Consider the following 19,612-nt stretch of genomic DNA (forward strand, 5'->3'; position numbering starts at 1 on the left):
AATGGAGGTCCTGGTTAACAATTGATTTTTTTTTTAGAAAGATTTCATGCATATACTGGTGGGTTTGTGCACATGAGTGTAGTATCTACATAGGCCAGAAGATGGCACTGGATTCCTTAGAGCCAGAGTCACAGATGCAGGTGAGGTGTTGGATGTGTGGATGGAACTTGGACCCTTGGGAAGTTCAGTAAGTGCTCTTAACTGCTGAGTCACATCTCCAGCTCAAATACACAGTTTCCATTCTCTTTGGTTTTTCGGGTACTGATAATGGGATCCAGGACCTTCTAACTGCCAGGCAAGTGCTCTAATACTGAAATGTAAGCTCAGGTTTTCTTCCTAAAGGGTTTATGGTTACTTTGCACATTCTTTAAAACAATTACTTTATTATTATTATTACTAAGACTGTATGCATTATTGTATCTGGTGATATGTGTATGTACATGTCTATGAGGGTGAATGCAGAGGCCACAGGAAGGTATCAGATGTCTTACCCTATCACTCTCCGTTTTCCCATTGAGCCAGCCATCTTGCTGGTTCCTCTAAATGTTACTGAAGAACTTTTCTCTGTCAGAAGCAATAAACCTACTTTCATGGGATTTTAGGCTTTGGTTACCTGGCTACAGAAGGGTTGATACATACAGGGCAATAATGGATTTCATGCTATTTCTCTTTCCACGGTGTATGGAAATTTGACACTGAGTGCTATAAAAAGTATGGAAAAATATGGGGGTGAGTATTCTGGAAAGTTCCATGGAGTTGATCCTTTAGTTGATCAACTCTATATGTGCAAGGACAATGCCAGCCCAGGACTGTAGTCATGCACCTCTCTGTTGTAAGGGTGATGTGATGTGCCATTAAGTGCCATGGCTCCCAGGTCTAATTATCTTCAGAACATTGAACACTGTGGCTTTTTTGACAGGCTTTGGTGTTCCATGGACTCTGAGTCTTGGGTTTTGCTGCTTTGCTTTGTTTATGAGACATGGTTTCTCTGTATAAGCAGCTCTGGTTGTCCTGGAACTCACTCTGTAGACCAGATTGACCTGGAACTCACAGAACTCCACCTGTCTCTGCATCCTGAGTTCTGGAATTAAATGTGTGAGCCACCACCATCCCCAAGTAAGACTTTTGACAGAAGAGTATATCATTGTGTCCTGTGTAATTGAACAGACTTTGGAGATCCAATGTATTTAAAAGCCAGTGTTCTTCCTTGGATCTACATCCTCAATGGTTCTGTAAAGCAGCTGAGTCGGCAGCAGGAACTGTTCCCTATCATTGATGCTGGAGATTGGGGACATCTTTGGAGTGGGTGTCATCATTGCTAGGAGACACAAACAAGTGGGAGGAGGCTCTGGCTCTTCCTGCCTCTTCATCTCTTCTTCTCCATCCTTAGGGACCACAGGCCTGAACACAGGGTCTGCTGAGTTGACATAGCCCATAAAGACCATGTCATTCAATTCCATTAGCAGGCTTTGCTGTCTGTCCAATGGCCCTGTGTGAATGTCTCCTGGAAATATTATTGCTTGTCAACACTTGATAGTGTTTTCTCAACTTTTACTGACTAATATTTATTTATTTGTTTTTTATCCACTTATTGTTATTTGTTTGTTTGTTTGTTTGTTTGGGACAGGGTATCTTTAAGTAGCTCTAACTGTCCAGGTACTGGATATGTAGACCTGTTTTTCCTTGAACTCAAAGATATGATTGCTTCTGCCTTCCAAGTGCTGGGATTAAAAGTGTGTGCCACCATGCCTGGCATTAATATCGTTTTTATATGAAACATTTTGATTATATTTTCCATTAGTTTTGTGTTTCTGTGTCTGTACCAATGAATTTAATTGGACTTACAGAAGCATGAGCAAGTGAGAGGTTATTTACAGGAGTGCTAGGTTCACCACTAACATAGACTTCTTGCCCTCCCCAGCAATTGTTTCCTTTTTCCTTTTTTGTTATACTTGTTTATTTATCAGAGAGGGGATGTGTTCCCTGGTGCACATGTAAATGTCAGAGGACACCATGTGGCAGCCAGTTCTCCATTCCACCGTGTAGACCCCAGGGGCTGATCTGGTGTTCATAGGGCCATTTTCCTCCCCATTCCAGGGTTAGCTGTGTGTAAATCCTCAGGCAGGCTCAGGCCCCTGAGCTTCCTGCTGCAGTGTTGACAGTCAAATCACCCACAGGGCCTGTGGAGGTCATCCCAGTTGTAGTGAGTTCCAGACCAGGGAAGACAGCACTTTGCAACTCTCCTCTCCCTGCCTGGCTCTCATGTTCTTTCTGCCCTGCCTGCCACACTTTCTGAGTCTAGGGGAAGTTGGTAATGGCGCCTCATTGAAATTCTGTGTTTTCACTGTATCAAAGCCAAAGCCTGGTGCATTCTAGGCAGTCATTCTACCACCAAGCTGTAGCCCAGGCCCAGAGAATGAGATATTTTATTATTATTAAAATTAATTTTTAATTTAATTATTTAATTTTAAAGGATATTTTACTTTCAAATTATTTAATATTGATACTAATATTTATTTAAGAGTTTAATTATTAATATTTACTATAATATTTTATTTAATTACATTTAATTTCTTTATATTTTATATTCTTTGGTGTTTTGCCTGCATGTATGTCTGTTTGAGGGTGTCAGAAGCCCTGAAACAGAGTTAGATACATTTGAGAGCTCCCATGTGTGTGCTGCGAACTGATCCCAGGTCTTCTAGAAGAGCAGTCAGTGCTCTTAACCACTGATCCATCTCTCCAGTTGCAATATTTTAATTTTAAACATTAAAAAATCCATTTCTATTTCTTTTAATTATGTGTATGTGCATGTGTGTGTGTGTCTCTGCACATGAGTGCTGATGATCATGGAAGCCAGAGGTATTGGATTCCCCTGGAGCTGCAGTTACAGCTGTTGTGAGCCGTCCAAGTGGGTTCTAGGAAACAAACTCAAGTCTTCTGCAGGAATACTATGTGCTATTAACTATGGTGCCATTTCTCCTGCCCCTCACAATATTTAAAACATGCAAATATCAGAAAATGATATAAGCAACTCTCACATATTCACATCTAGACTTAAAAATTCTATTTGTTGTTTCTAATTATGATGTCATTTGGAACTGTTGTTGGGTGTTTCATATTGCTCCAGAAACTTAAATAATGAGAGTTACTCCAAAGTTTAATCTAGGCTCCCTGGCAGCAGGGAGGAACGGTGGCTGTGAACTGAACCTTGAACCTCTGTTCAGAAGCACCTTTACTGAGAGTACAGGAAAGTTGTGTTTGGGGTACAAAAAGTTCCTCATACCAGAGTGCATTTGATCTATTCTACATGTTCTCTGAAGGAAGTCATCACATCCCTGCAACCTCAGTCCTTATTGTGCACTGTTTGCAGTATCCAATAATTCAAGATCTCCAAGCATGCCTGAATAGTCTTGGGACTAAAGCCATGCAACAGATGGAAAACTCTCTCAGAAAAACAACTCTATAAATCACAGAAAACAGTCATTGTTCTCTACTATGTTTTCCTCAAGGTCTAGATACATTCAAAAACCAACTAATACATTCTGCTATTACCCTAGAGACACTGAGAATCAAATTTTTCATTATAATGGTTATCCAGGATACAATGGCTCTACTAGATACCCAGTATATTTACCCCTTTTGTTTAAGTTGTTTTAGTTACCTTCAAGATTATACAGCCACACAGTGAAGATACCCCTTTATGTATCATATTACTCACAGTCTTAGGTAGATTAGCCAGAATACATTTTCCATCCAGTAAAATTACTACAGTGAAAACAAGTATAACAAATGTTAGGATAAGAATTCTATTAAAATGAAGTACAGGAATGAATGAAGCTAAGGGATCTGCAATGCTTTCCATGACTTCCATTCTGGACACATCAGATACCTCAATTGAAAAAGTTTCCTTCCTTTCTTGTTGTAAATCATCAATCATTTCAGAAGAATTAGGGTGATCCAACAAATGCATTTTAACCCTTTCTAATCATACTTGCTTTCAGTAACCTTAAAGATGTAATGCAATGAGATGACACATTCTAATCACATTTTAATTTAATTTGCTCCCCCAGTGTCTCTAACTGATCTCCAATTAGGATTACAACTTATCTCAGATCAGCTATTTCATTGACTACCTAACTGTCTATTCTATTTTGCTGAGCCCAAAGTTCTGCACATGTTTATGCCAGTCTTTAATAAATTCAGCAGTCTGAATTTCCTTATGAAGATCCAGTCCAGCTGACACAGTCAGTTAATGCAATACTTCCCATAACCACAGCAACAATCAGTCCAATCATCCTATAAGTTTTTATATTCTCTCAGAGATTTTCTGGACTAGAATCATTACAGGTTACATGTCATGGCCTCAAAAACTTCACCTGCATCCAAACTGTTGGCCTTGCTCCAAGACTATATAAACATTCAGAGGTTACATCTAATGACATACTAGCATTAATGCAAGTATGAAAAGTACGATGTTCCAAGTGATGCTATAGTGATTAGGGTGCCATTGTTTAGACCCTTTCAGTGATACATAAGGTAATGGTACACATGCTACAAAGTGGTGACTTTGACTTCATCTAAAGGACAAAGTATATGTGCCATCATTAATGTTTAACCTTCCTTTCCATAGTTTAAGAGAATGTAAGGCTCTTGCTCATTTCTCCAAATTAGTCTGAACTGAATTGCCAAAATGCCACATAGAAACTGACATACCAACACCATTCCATTGCATAGGTTCATGAAGAGTACAACTAATTTTTCTAATTCCATTCAAACCATTCCTTTGCCATCTCAATTCTGAGTGAGAAACTCCTCATGGGGAGCCATAAGGGTTTTGATCAATGACTTTTCCTTGGGAGATACTAATATGCTGCCTGATGATTCCCACTTTTACATTGATGACAATGTATCCAGTCAGATGCCATGTTGCTAATCCACATCTCACAAAATGGCAGACTTACAGAATTAGTAGAAATAATCTGTTTTCTTAACCCAAATGCAAGAAGCCAAAAAAATTTAATTCTGCTGCAAATGGCATTGAGAAGGGTGGTCAGATTTAGTGTATTTCACCATGACAGTTATTCCCTCAGAGTAGGGGGGGTTAGTGTCAAGGCATAACCAGCAAGAATGGGTCACGTTTGGTTTAGAGGTATTGAGGACTTGGTATGTAGCCTCTAGTAGTTTCAAGAGGGGTTCCAGCTCTGGTATGGTAAGTTAGGTACTGTAAGAGATATACCAACCTGGTAAAGGGCCTGAAATGGCATGGGACTAGCTGGTGTTTTCTCTGGGGGAAAAGCTGGTTCAGGTGGAGCCAGCACTCTATTGGGCCCTATCCTTTAAGGATCCCCCTACCCTCCTGGAGGACTAGGGACTGTGGCTTTTAGCTAAAGAGTAGATAGGACCCCTGGATCATATCCAAACTCATATAGCCTAATGCCCCATGTTTCACCCATATACCAATCCTTAGTCTTTTTAACTTGTTCTGTGAAGGTTATTGTTACAGGGTTGCAACAGTGGGTGACCAGAACCTAGGTGGACTATGCTACATGGGTATAGGACTGTGGGATCATTGGGGACTCTAGTGGGCTTTTGGTGGACTGTAATGAGGTCTCTTGTAACCTCGGGCTTCCACCATATGTGCCCAGTGGACTCACAGTTACAAAACGCACAGTAGTAGTCAGATATGCCCCTATATTTGTCAGCCCTTGATTGTTCCCAACCTGGGCAGACATAAAATGTGCCCTTCTTAGACAATCATATGACCATGCAGTAGTATATCCAATATCTCTGGCTTTACTTTTCTAGTCAGGGCCTGTTATTCCACAAAGGTCAAAGTCAATGTCAAGGAACCAGATCCCTAGTGGGGAGATTTTAGAGACCTGCTTTCCAGGTTTCCATCAGTGTTTAAAAGCTGTCATGTGAGATTTAGGGGTTAATATGGGCTACTGATGGCCCTGCCTGATGTCAGAAGGGCAAGGAATAAGGCAGGCATCAGCCTGGCCATCAGGAGATATGACCTTCAGTTTAAGTCTCAGTGGGTTTTTGGGGTCAAATTTTGCAGTCCAATTCTGGCAGGATTTTCCTGGTGCTTGTCTCAGCAGCTCAGTCAACTCTGGATCAGCTGCATGGGTGTAGGAGTGGTGGATCTAACTGGCAATTCTGTCAACCTTGATGACAGTGGGCATGATCAGGATCATGATGAAAGAATCCCTTCCACTGAGGTTCTGGTGTCTTGTGTTGATATCTGTGGACATAGACCCAATCTCCAGGCTGAAACTGGTGTGGGGTGTGGGGAGCTTTTTCATACACCTCCCATAATCTCGGCCAGATATCCTTGACTACTGGGGCTGCTGCAAGTTAACATCATTGAATTCAGTGAGCAGTTCTGACTGTAAATTGGGGAGTATGGGAGGGAGGTCAACCAAACATAATCTCAAATGGCATGAGTCTGAGTGTATATGAAGAGTTTCACACTCGATACAGCGAGAAAGGAAGGAGAGCCACTTAATCTCCACCAATCTCCATGGTTAATTTGGTGAGTGCCTCTTTTAGTGTCTGATTCATGCACTCCACTTGTCCAGAACTTTGGTGTTGTAAGCACAATGCAATTTCCAATCCAACCCCAAAACCTTAGCTAAGATTTGAGTTACCTGAGTAGCAAATGCAGTTCCCATTATCTGAGCCTAGCAATGCAGGTGTTCCATACCTGGGGATGATGTCCTTCAGTAGTTTTTACACCACCATCTGGGCCATCTTGTGCTTGGTGTGAAATGCTTCTACCCATCCTGAGAGGTATCAATGAAAACTAATAGATATTTGTCACCAAATTTTCCTGACTTTACCTCAGTGAAGTCAGTCTCCCAATGAGACCTTGGCTGGTCTCCTCTCAGCTGCACTCAGTGCTGTCCTATGGTGGGTTTGGGATCATATAGTCAGCAGGCCAAGAATCTAGAGGCTATGTGCTGCACCTTGTCTCAGAGACTGAATGACGAGCATTCTTCATCTGAGCAATTCTTCTTGGATTTTGGGACCCAGGTGGGTATCTCAGTAAATATGGCTTTGTAAGTCTGTTGCCATTTTAACAGACAGGATTAGTTTCCTACTTCCTGTCAGATACCATCCTTCTGGCTTCTGGGGCTGCCAGGCATGGGGTAAGCTGTGAATGATGGCCAAATCTTCTGCAATGTATGCCAGGTTATCAGTTATTTCATGGGGGCCCCTGTATGACAACTTTAGGGTTAATACAGAGGCTGCCCGCTCTTCCACTGCTTTAGTAGCCCTGTCTTCCTGCTGGTTTCCCAGGCAACCAGGGAGTCTCCCTTTTGATTTCATGGGCAGTGAATGATGGCTAGCTTTTCCAGGAGCTTCCAGAAGGTTTAGAATTTCCTGTTTATTTTTGATAATCTTCCCTTCAGCTGTTAAATGTCCCCATACAGCACCATGTATATGTGCTGTAGCAAAGGCATGGTGTCTGTCTGTATAGACATTGAGTTTTTTTATTTTTGGCTAGTTTGTCAGTCCTTGGTTAAGGCAATCAGTTCTGCCTTCTGTGATGATGTCCCTGGGGGCAGAGACTCAGCTCAAATATCCTCTCCCTCAATGACCACTCCAGCACCTGCATACGTTTTTCCATCCTTGGGGAAACTGTTCCCATTGGTGTGCCAAGTAAGCTTAGCATCTGACGTTGGCTGACCATGTCTCATGAACTTGTCTGAGTGTCTCAGAGCAGTCATTAATTGGTTGTTCCAGATCCCGGGCAGGAACAACGGTAGCCAGATTTAGGGTCGTTGATGAGGCAAAGTCTATGCATGAAGGGTTGAGGAGGAGGGTCGGGTAGTGAGTCATTGCTAAACCTGTGTGTGGGAGGTTGCTTGAGGACCCCTTCTGCAGCATGAGGCACTGTCACAGTTAGTTCCTGCCACATGGAGAGCTTGTCAGCAACTTGACAAGCAAAGGAATGGCCACTGTGATCCTCAGGCATGAAGGCTATGCTGAGGCCACAAGCATCTGGGATAGGACTCCCTTTGCTACTCCTTTGTTTTCATCTACATATAGGCAGAAGGGCTTTGTGATATCTGGAAGCCCAAGTGTGGGGACTGATAACAAGGCTGCCTTGACCTGTGTAGAAGTCTTCTCCTGTTTGGCCATCCACTCAAATGTCTGGTGTGCTGAGTGGCCTCATCCAGGGGTTTAAGCATCTCAGCAAACTCTGGAATCCATAGGCATCAGAAAACCGAGGAATTCTCTAACCTGCCTTCTGACATTTGGGGTGGGCATCTTTAACACAGTCTCTGTGGGCTTCTGACAGCCAGTGTTGCCTTCCTTTGAGAATATAGCCTAGATATGTCACTTTTTCTCAACAGATCTGTGTCTTTTGGGCTGAAACCCAATACCCCAGAGTTCCTAGAGTCTGAAGCAAGTCCCTTGTCCCTACCTTGCAGTTGTCTTTGGTGGCAGCTGCAATTAGGATATCATCCACAAACTGTAGGAGAATAATTCTGGGATGCTCAGTCTGGTAGGCACCCAGGTCTTCATGGAGGGCCTCATCAAATATAGTGGGTGATTTCTTGAACCTCTGGGGCAGCCGAGTCTAAATCTGCTGCCAGCTGAATCCTTTTCCCTGGTGATGCCATTCAAAGGCAAAGTAAACCTGGCTCTGGGGGGACAGTGACAGGCTGAAGAAAGCATTCTTAAATCTAGGACAGGATACCTTTATAGACTATGTGACAATGAACTCAGAAGAGTATACCAATTCAGGACAGTGGGGTGAATGTCAATGACCCATTTATTAACCTTTCTCAAGTCCTGAACTGGGCAGTAGTCATCAGAGTTTGACTTCTTGATCAGGAGTAGGGGGTGCTCCAGGATGACTGACAAGGTTTTAAAATCTTTTGGTCAAGCAGGCAATGGATGTGAGGGGAGATACCCATCCATACTGCTGCTGACATGGGTATTGATAGACCCATACCTTGGGAGCCCACAGTTTTAATTCCACCAAGATGGGGGGTCAGTGTTGAGCCAGTTCAGGCCCCCCTGTCTCCACAAATGCCTCTGGGTATAATTTCAGCCAAGGGAACCAATTCATGGCATGGGGATGGCTGTTCATATACTCTATATTCATCTTCCAATTGTACTGTCAGGACTTATTTTGATTTTCCTTTTAAGTCTGTTACTGCCACCCCATCCTGTTCAAATGTTGTTTGATCTCCAATTTTAGTTATCAAGTCTCTTCCTAGAAGGGGGTATGGACAGTCAGGCATGACCAGAAAAGAATGTGATACCCAGCACAAGCCAAGATCTAACTCTCTTTGGGTAGTCCATGGGTTCATGCCAGTGGCTCGCTGTACCCATAACTTTTTCTTGGTTATAGGGCCCACAGTTTCTGTCAGAGCTGAATGCTGTGTGCGTGTATCCACCATGAATTGGACAGGCCTCCCCTCCAATTTTAATATTACCCTAGGTTCGGGGTGGGGACTCAAACCCCATCCCCTTCAATCACTTTCTTCCTCATGTTTTGTTGTTATCACCTGGGGAGGCAGCTTTTTATGTCCTTCTTTATAGGGGAAATTCCTTGCCCAATAGTCCATTTCTTTAGAGTAGGCACATTGGTTTCTCTGCACAGGGGGCATATCTCTCTGGCAGGAAGAATTATCTTGGTTCCCACCAAGACATCATAGTTGCTTCTGTCTTTCCTCTGGGTCTGAAACCATGACTGCTAAGAATAAGCATGCCATGTCATGTGATCACCTATTGCTTCAGCTGTCTCTACCTTTCATTCTCTGAAGCCTTTATTCTGTCCCCACCCCCAGCCCGTTCATTTTCTTCAGCCCTTGACCTGGCCTGTTTTTCCTCTGGGGTCTCTGTTGCTGTACACCTTAGTCGCCACCTCTAGCAGTTCAGATAAAGATTTCCCTGCTAGATTATCATTTTCTGTAGATTCTTTATAATGACTGGGGTGGCCTGATTAACAAAGGCTAGGATCACAGCCAATTTGTTATTTGCTGCCTCAGGATCCATTAGAGAGCAGGTCATGAATGCCTCCATTTGCTGCTCTAAAAAGGCTATTGGGATTCGGTTGGTTCCTGTGATATGCTATTAATTTTGGCCAAATTAGTGGGTCGCCCCTCTGTGGCCTGGGGGACCCCTGTTAGGGTCTGGCAATAGATTTTAAGAGTCTCCCTACCTTCAGATATATTGAAATTCCATTCAATACTGGTCAATGTTAACCCTGCATTGATCATAGATTGGTCAGTGGTATGGAGGCCTTCAGACTGAAAACTGACCTCCCAGCTTCTACCACAATTAGTCCCCTCTCCTCTGTTGTGAACAAAATCTGCAATATCTGCTGGCAATCATCCCAGGTTGGGAAGTGTGTAAATATCACTGAATCTAACAGGTTAATAAGCCCTTTCGGTTTTCTGAGAAAAGGGGGCATTAGTTTTTCCATTTGCATAGATCAACCATTGCAAAGGGCCAGTATTGATCAATCTCAATTCACTGTTTGTTCCAGGGCCTGAGCACCTGAAGAGGTAAAGCAGTGGACTCTGGCTGAGGCCCTGAGGAGTCTTAAAAGGGGATACATCTATAGGTGTAGGTGGGCTGGCCAGCTGCAAGACCACAGGCTGAGCCATTCCATCGGCCTCTCCCTGGAGATATAGGGAACCTGTGGAGGGTTCAGAAGGGAAGGAGCTAGTGATAGGGCAGAGGTGTGAGGAAGAACTCTTCCTCCATTCTACCTTGCAAGACAGTGGGGAGGGGAGCAGCAGGGGTAGCTTTCTTGGGTTGGCCCTCTTTCTCAGTGTAAAAATCTGCAACTCTATTGGTGGCTGAGTTGAAACCAGGGACCTAAGCCAGGGTGGAGGTAGTAGACCACATCTTCCCACATGGAAATGTATGGGAGCTGGTCATGATGTTCTTTCTGAATGACATCATTGGTCTTTCCTATAATAGATAAATGAAAAGTGCCCTCTTGTGGCCAGGTAGTGTAAATGGCATGCCATTTCTGCTCACACAGGTCCCCCAGGTTCACAGGTTTCAGATCTTCTAACCCAACGCTGTGTCCATGGTCCCTGAAATCCTTCAAGTTGTTAAGAAACAGACCTAATGGAGTAGTGTGACTATTAGTTTGACCCATGTTCTTAGGGTATTCAATTTGCTCCAACCATCACACAAGGGAATAAACACAGCAACAAACACTCAGATAGTGACAGACAAGACATACAGCCATGCACAAATCTCAAAATGAGTCAGTGGACTCTCAGCTTGAAGTTGCCACCTGCTTAGCCTCTCCAGAAAAACCAGGGAATCGTCTTCCCTTCAGACAGGTCTCCTTACCACTCAGAGTAGCCCTGGGACGTGTGACAGGACCCCAACCCACGACCTGCCACTGAATCCACCATAGATTTTATGCGGGCTTCACAGACAGAGCTCCTACTGCCATAAATAGCCAGAAACAGAAACCAAAAAAGCTTGTAAAACAAATTTGATGTTACCAGATAATAGGCACTGTAAGACTCAATGGAGAGTGGTAGTGGTGGGATTGGGAATCTTGGTGGAACCTTCAAATGTTGAACCTAGGGTAACTCCAAAATACACCAAGAGACTGAATCTAATGCCAAAGCAAAGAGTCTTTGTAGTGTTACAAGTTAACTAGTGACTGTCCAGTCATCTGACACAGCAGCACAGCAGGAGAGACCCCGAGTAGCAATTGAGAAGGGTATTTATAGGGAGTAAAGCAAAGGGGTGAAGCAAGTGGGGGTTCGGGTTTTCAGGCTACACAGGAGCAGACTCAGGATTGATGCACCTCCGTCTGGAGGTGCTGTCCTTGGTTACTTTGCAGCTGCAAGAAAACTATTATTTCTTTTAGCAGTCGTACCTACTACATTTTTTTCTTTATTATGACCCTGCTTTGCTGTAACTTGTTTTTTGAGACAGGGTTTCTCTGTGTAGCTTTGTGCCTTTCCTGGAACTCACTTGGTAGCCCAGGCTGGCCTCGAACTCACAGAGATCTGCCTGCCTCAGCCTCCCAAGTGCTGGGATTAAAGGTGTGTGCCACCACTTCCCGGCATGCTGTAACTTTTAATTGGCTTCTTTTACTGTATGAGAATATCTGGTGGGGTTTTCCTGTAACTAAAGCTGGGCTAAAAGGTTGTGTTTGGGATACAATGAGATTCTTATACCAAAGTCCTTTATTCTAGATGTTCTCTGAAGGAAGTCATCACACCCCAGAAACTTCAGTCCTTACTCTGCACTGTTTGTAGTACTCAATAATTCAAGACCTCCAAGCATGCCTGGGTAGTCTTGTTTCTAAAGTCATGCAACAGAGGGAAAACCCCTTCAAAAAAACAACCCTACAAATCATAGAAAATAGTCACTGTTCTCTATTATGATTTCTTCAAGGTCTAGGTACCTTCAACAAAGAACTAATACATTCTGTCATTGCTCTAAATAGAGTGAAAAGCAACTTTTTCATTCTAGTGCTTATTCTAGATGCAATGACTCTACTAGATTCCCACTACAAAGTTTTTTGTCTTTAAGTGACTCGTAGTGTCCTAATTGACATTACCTATCACTTTACAAAGACTCCACTGGATCTGTGGTCAGACTCCCTAAGTTGGACTGGGACCTCCTGTGACAATGTGTTGTATAACCAGAGTGAGGGTCACATAACATGAGAATCAAAGTCCTGGATTTGGGGTTCTGGCTTCAGAACCTGGCTTGGGTTAATCAGCTGTTTTCCCCACACAGGTTGTTTGATGGTCATACACCTGTGTTAGCTATCACAGACACAGAGATGATCAAGAATGTACTAGTGAAAGAATGCTATTCTGTCTTCACAAACAGATGGGTAGGTAACTTTGTTTTAATTAAAAAAGTTGCTTCATGTTTTTTTATTTGTATTATATATGTATGTCCATATGAGTGAATATTATATGTGTGTAGGTTCTTGTGAATGCCAGAAGAGCATGTTGTGTTCTAGGCAGTTGTGAGTGGACTGACATAGATTCTGGGAACCTAACCTGGTTCATCCAGAAGAGCAACAAGTCCCCTTAATTGTTGTGCCATATCTCCAGCTTCCCCCATTTAATAATGCACAACTTTATAGTTTACATATTGAATTTATTTTGATTGATTGGTTTGGTTTATTAGAGAACTCACTCTGTAGGCCATGCTTGCCAATACTCAGAGATCTACCTGCCTCTGCCTCCCAAATTATAGGATTAAAGGCATATGCCAGCACCACCCAGTTATACCAGGTATTTGTTTTATTTTTTATTTTGAGTTTTTCAAGACAAGGTTTCTCCTGTGTCCTGGCTGTACTAGAACTCACTCTGTAGACCCGATTGTTCTTGAAATCACAGAGATTTGCCTGCCTCTGCCTCCTCAGTGATGGGATTAAGGGCATTCACCACCACCTCCTGGCTACTTAATGATTTTAAAAAATGAAATAAATATAAATTTACAGTGGCTTCCACAATAATATACAAGCAGGGTCTGGGCATTCATTTTACTAATAGGAAGTATAAATATACCACATTATTGTAATCTAGTTGCAGATGAACACTGTTATCATCTAGATTGTGTTTGTATTTCCTGTCTCACAGGACCTTTCTCATGTTTGTGTGGTGAAGTACTTAACCACAGGTCAAGATTTGTGTGGTGACAAGCACTGAGAATACAGAGCTGCTCCTTGACCATGCAGTTCCCTCTTGCTAGCCCATTAGCTACCTTGTTCAACCTGCCATCTCATATCACTTTTCTACATCCATTTTCCTTCTCAATAGATTTTGGGGTCACTGTCAAGTCTGATGACTATTTACCTGGTCCTTCTGTGTGTGTTTGCTTGAGTACAAATTATACACTTTTGAGATTTGCTCTTAAACCTATGTCTTTATTTATTTTGTGTAAGGTATGATGCTAAGTTCAATGTTCTCTCTTTCTCTTTTTTTAACCCATCTGTATTCCACAAACCTATCTGGGGAAACTTATTGGCTCTCTCTTTCTACCCTGTGGGTCCTGGGGTTTGAACTCAGGTTGATGGGATTGGCAGCAAGCACCTTTACCTGCTAGCCATCTCTCTGGGCCTCATTCAGCCTTGGGTCATTTGGTGAAGTTGGGTGAAGGCCAAGTTTGCAGCTGCCCTTTATCAAGTGGAAGCCATTTCCATTTCTTCCTGTTGTGCTGAGCACTTTCATATTAGGGCATGTTGGGAGATGCCACAGCAGTATAAATTATATTTATGGAAGGTAGAAGAAAGTTCCCACCAGAGAAATAGAATTATGTTTTCCCTTTTATCACTGTATAAAGAATTAAGGAAAAGAGATTTCTACAGCATTATTCCTAAACAAGCAAACAGCTCCTGGACCAAACAAACCAGGAGTAGAGAGGTGGCTTAGTGTTTGAAAGCTCTGAAAGAGGATGGGGTTTTGTTTGCCTACATCCACATCCAGCGATTCACAACCACTTATAACTCCTGCTTTAGGAGTACCAACTCCTTCCTCAAGCCTCTGAATACACTGAACACATGTGCATTTATTCATACACACACACATACACACACACTAACACACATGCACACACATATACACACACAAACACACACACACACACATACATACAATACTAAAATAAATCTTAAAAAAACCAACCGTCAAATCCTTTAAATGTTGCACAGTTAGGGAGATTGCTCAGTGTTTGGATCCCCAGCATGTGTATAAAAGCTGGGCATAGCAGCATGCTGTGTTTGGAAATAGGTAGATCCTTGGGACTTGCTGGCTAGCTTTTCTAGCCAAACCAGAGCCTTCTAGATTCAGGGAGAGACCCAGCCTCAAAAAATGCACAAGATATTTATACAGGAAGTTACCAGGCCTCTGGTCTCTAAATCAACATATACACAGGAACTCTAGTCTAAACACACACACACACACACACACACACACACACACACACACCATATCAAAACATGACTTTTCATTTTGCTAATGTAAATGCAGAGCTGCACAACTTGTCTGTTGCAAAGATAACTTTCTATCTGTCCCCAAGCCTTTTGCCATCTGCATAGCTCTGGAGAATCTGCTATATATTGTTCCCATCTTCTCTCCAATTCTGGAACTAATTTTCCAACCAAAGAGAGGCTTACATTTAGAAGGATCCTGAAATATAGAGATTTGAAATCTCAACAGGCAGCCCAGTGAGCACCTGATTTATGGACTGTGAGGAAATTTTGACATTTTTGCATCTGGCATGAGGGTTGATCCATAGTAAACAGTCGGTAACTAAGTTTTATACAGCGATATCCACTTAGCACTTTTGCAACCATGGAAAATTCTGGAATTACAGAAAGCCAAATTTGTATTTTTTTTGACTCTAGGATTTTGGCCCAGTGTGGATTATGAATAAGGCCATCTCCATGTCTAAGGATGGGGATTGGAAGAGAATGCGAGCCTTGCTGTCTCCTGCCTTCATGAGTGGAAAACTCAAAGAGGTGACTGGAAGAACTTTTAGGTGAAACGTTTGTGTGACTTGAGTTCCCACACTTAACTATGGATGCCTTTGTATTTTGTATTTAGATGTTCCCCATCATTGAACAGTATGGAGATATTTTGGTAAAGTACTTGAGAAGAGAGGCAGAGAAAGGCAAGCCTATCACCATAAAAGAGTAAGTAGTGATCCATGTACTGCGGTTCTGGGAGAGGAAGGGCAACTGGGGCAGAAGGGTCATGACCTGTGTGTTTCACATGGTCCAGCTGTTCCTTCTTCCCTGTAGACACTAGATGACAAAATATTCAGTTGCAAAGAAACATGATCATGCCAAGGTCACAGGGGTAGTGGTAGGGTAGGAGGGAAAGATGCTTAGTCAGCACTGAGGTGATTTCACCTGTCCTGACCAAGATTATGAAATTTTCAGACTTCTTGGTGCATGTGTTAAATTCCCATGTCTCTCTCCTCAGAGTGTTTGGGGCCTACAGCATAGATGTGATCACAAGCACGTCATTTGGTGTGAATGTTGATTCCCTCAACAACCCAAAGGACCCTTTTGTGGAAAAGGCCAGGAAGCTAATAAGATTTGATTTTTTTAACCCATTATACATGTCAGTAGGTATGTATGATGGTTCTTCTGCCTTTTGACCCACTGCTCTTGTCTGTGGCCATGTCAGTCAGTTCTGCCTTTCTCTTCTACAGTTACCAAAACTAACAACTCTATTGGTATATAATTCACCCCCTTAAAGACACAATCCAATATTTTTAGTGTATTCAAATGTATGTAACCCTTACTTTTGTTTTATAACTTCGTTTTTCTTTCAGACTGTTTTGCTATAGCCATCCTGGAAGTTGCTGTGTGACCAGGCCTATCTTGAACTCACAGTGATCCCCCTAACTCTCACTTTTCTGTGCAGGGAGTAATGTATATGCCACCAGTCCTGGCTTTGATTTAGAATTCTTTTATTTATCCTTCATCAGTATCATATAGTCATACAATCTGTTTTGAATATATGTACCCCTAACTCTCACCTCCCATTTCCCTCAGACACACCAACACATCTTCCCCCCAATTTATGTCCCAATGAGTCCAATCAGTGCATCCTCCCAGGATGCTGAGCAATATTGTTGGCGTGATCTCATGCAGGTGGTCAGTTCATGAGTGGGCCATGCCATGTCCAGGATATGGCATCTCACACCACCCCTCCCTGAATTTTACTTTATTCCTACACCCTCTTTCATGATTTCCCTTGAGCCTTGAGTGGTGGGGCTCTTGCTGTAGATGTAGGGCCCAGCACTCAACAGTCGTTTATTCTCAGCACTTTGATCACTTAGGACTCTGTGTTGACTGATGTTCCACATGGCCCATTACCAATGTCAACTGTAGAGTACTTAGTTCTAGGCATGTTGCACATTTGCACCATCATCCTTCAAGCAGCCTTGACCTAAGCCACCACCAATTCACTTTCTGTATCTTTACATATTCTGGGTTTTTCACATCAATGGGGTAATAGTCTATGTGGTTCCTGTGACAGGTCTCTGTCATTTAGCACACTCTTAAAGGAAGAAAGTGTCACTCTCTCTTGTGTCTATGAATGAGTAATATTCTACATCTGTTGATGGACATTGAAGTTGGTTTTATATGTTTGCAATGAATTTTGCTACTAGGGGCATTTGCATACAATATTATGTTCAAATATTTGATTTTATGTTTTGGGGGTATACATTCAGAATCATTGTTGCTGAGTCAAGAAGTAACTATTCTTAACATAGTAAACAAGCAAACATATGTTTTCCAAAGTAGCCACAGCGTTTTGTATGTCTTCTAGAACTGCAGGAGAGTTCAAGGTTCTCCATGCTCTGCAATGCTTGTCTCTTCCATGACTTTGATCATTCCACCGTAGTGGATATGCTGTGGGCTGGCCCTGTGGTTTTGATCAGCATTTCCCTAGTCCTAATGCAATTAGAAAACAAAGTTAGATGTTTTAATGTCTGCTTTTTGATCATCTCTCTTACATAGCTGAATTGCTTTAAAACTTTTGAAAGTTATTTATTTTTATTTCATGTGTATTGGCTTTTTACTTGCAAATATGCCTCCCACATGAATGAATTGCCTGCTAAGGCTATAAGAGGGTATTTAATCCCCTGGAACTGGAGTTACAGATGGTTAAGTGCAGCCATGTTGATACTGGGAATCAAACTTGTGTCTTCTGTAAGAGCAATCAGTGCTAAGCACTGAGCCTTCTGTCCAGACCTTGTAATACAGAAGGAGCGTTATGGTGGTGACCAAGTGTGAGCAAGGTCGCAGAGAGAATGGCTTCTGGTGGAGACTTGGTGACTTATTGTTTAGATTGATTCATGATTTCTCTAAATGAAACTTGCATTTCCACTAAAACTTATTTTTCTATCTATCCTTTCCAGTACTCTTTCCATTCCTCACCCCAATATATGAGAAGTTAAATGTCTCCATATTCCCAAAGGATTCAATAGCATTTTTCAAAAATTTCATGGACAGAATGAAGGAAAATCTCCTGGATTCTAAACAGAAGGTAAAAAGTGGTACTCCCCTTAGAGGTCCATGGTTTAATAATGTGTTGGGCTGTGAAAATGGGAGCTGTGTACTTCCCTTCATGTATCACTAAAGGTAGATAGAGAAGGCTAGATTGAGAGAGAGAAACAGAGATAGAGAGAATAATAACATTTGGGGGGGATAAGTCAGAGTTTTTAAAAATCGATTGAAAATAAGACAATAATTAACCCTTAGCAATAGGAAAGAAAACAAGATGTCTGTTGGACTGATATTTTAAAAAATGGCAAGGCACAATACCTACACAATACCAAGGCCACCAAATCTACAGCATGGATGAGAGAGGACTTCTCGAACCCTCACCCCTCATTGAAGAACTACTGGTAGTTGATGGCTGCAGAAGGAGTGTGCGGCCACCAGTAGGTTTCCCTTGCACCAGTGGATGGCCCCACAGCCAGACACATGTGCTCAGCACCACTTGGACTCAGTGGGTTATTAAAAAAGAAGAAGTCATGAAGTTTGAGGAAGAAATGTTATAAGGGATAGAGAAGGGATCGAATGGAGGAAATGGTGGGGTGGATACAAACATATCTCATTGTATACATGTAGGAAATTCTATAAGAATATATAAAAATAATTTAAAAGGGAGGAAATACTATTATCATCTCCTTCAAAAACATTCTCAAAAATGAAGGCTATTATTTAAATTTGTATCTCTTGTAATTTATTGTAAATGTGGTTGATGTGGTACCTGGATGGCTTCCTGGTTTAGCCACTGGTACTTTTGTTCTGTGATGACTCCAGCAACACTAACTTGAGTAATCAAAGCTTCTGCATGGTTGATCCACCTCTGACCTCACCATTGACCTTCTGTTTTATCAACATCTCTTCCTGCTTCCAGCACCGAGTGGATTTTCTTCAGCTGATGATGAATGCTCATAAAAATTGCAAAGACAAAGAGTCTCATAAAGGTAAACAAGGGCTCTCTGGACTATGGACAAGGAAGCTCTCAAGCAGTGGTCAGGCCACTCAGAAAATGTATGGGAAGGTTTTCTAGCAGAAGAATGCCTCTGTGGAGTTAACCAAAGAAGGACAAGTGTATTGTCTCCAGGGAATTTTCTAGAAGCACAAGGGCACAAGTTTGTTCCAAACATGAAAGTTAGCCATGATGGAATCTTCAGTGGTCTCTGTGTGTTACCTAGGTCTTTCCCAGCACACTGACTGGGAACTCTGCCTAGACATCTGACTCCTAACATCCAGTCAGGAGGCATGTACCCAAATGTGGCTGGTGTTTTCTTACAGCCCCTGCTGTACATGTGTTCTCTACCTTAATCTGTGCTAAAGATTTACTTTTCTTTGTGTGATGAATAAGTGACATCTGAGGAAAGCCTCTTTGTACAAACACACTGGTTCTTTTCATTTTTTACACACAAAAATCACTTATAGATTTTTATCTTCTTCAGGTAGCATATGCATGTGTGTGCACATGTGTATACCCCATGCCTGTGTGAACGCCAGAGGAAGGCACCAAGTGTCTTCATCAACCACTCTCTCTCCACACAGTGTCTCTTATTAGACCTGGAGGTGGTTGGCAGTCAGAAG

At 42.3% G+C, this 19,612-nt stretch overlaps 1 protein-coding gene across 1 annotated transcript; it reads left to right on the forward strand.

Annotated features, from left to right (window-relative positions):
• Positions 1-670: 670 nt before the first annotated feature.
• On the forward strand, positions 671-19,082 carry LOC119087101 (cytochrome P450 3A11-like; the record flags this gene model as incomplete). The annotated part of the gene is made up of 7 exons (XM_037201736.1): positions 671-729; positions 12,751-12,850; positions 15,374-15,487; positions 15,573-15,661; positions 15,954-16,102; positions 17,905-18,032; positions 18,912-19,082. Coding segments are annotated over 7 exons (795 nt in total), but the record flags the coding sequence as incomplete, so codon positions are not given.
• Positions 19,083-19,612: the final 530 nt, after the last annotated feature.

This window comes from Peromyscus leucopus, unplaced genomic scaffold, assembly GCF_004664715.2.
Source record: "Peromyscus leucopus breed LL Stock unplaced genomic scaffold, UCI_PerLeu_2.1 scaffold_1272, whole genome shotgun sequence".
Taxonomy (NCBI): domain Eukaryota; kingdom Metazoa; phylum Chordata; class Mammalia; order Rodentia; family Cricetidae; genus Peromyscus; species Peromyscus leucopus.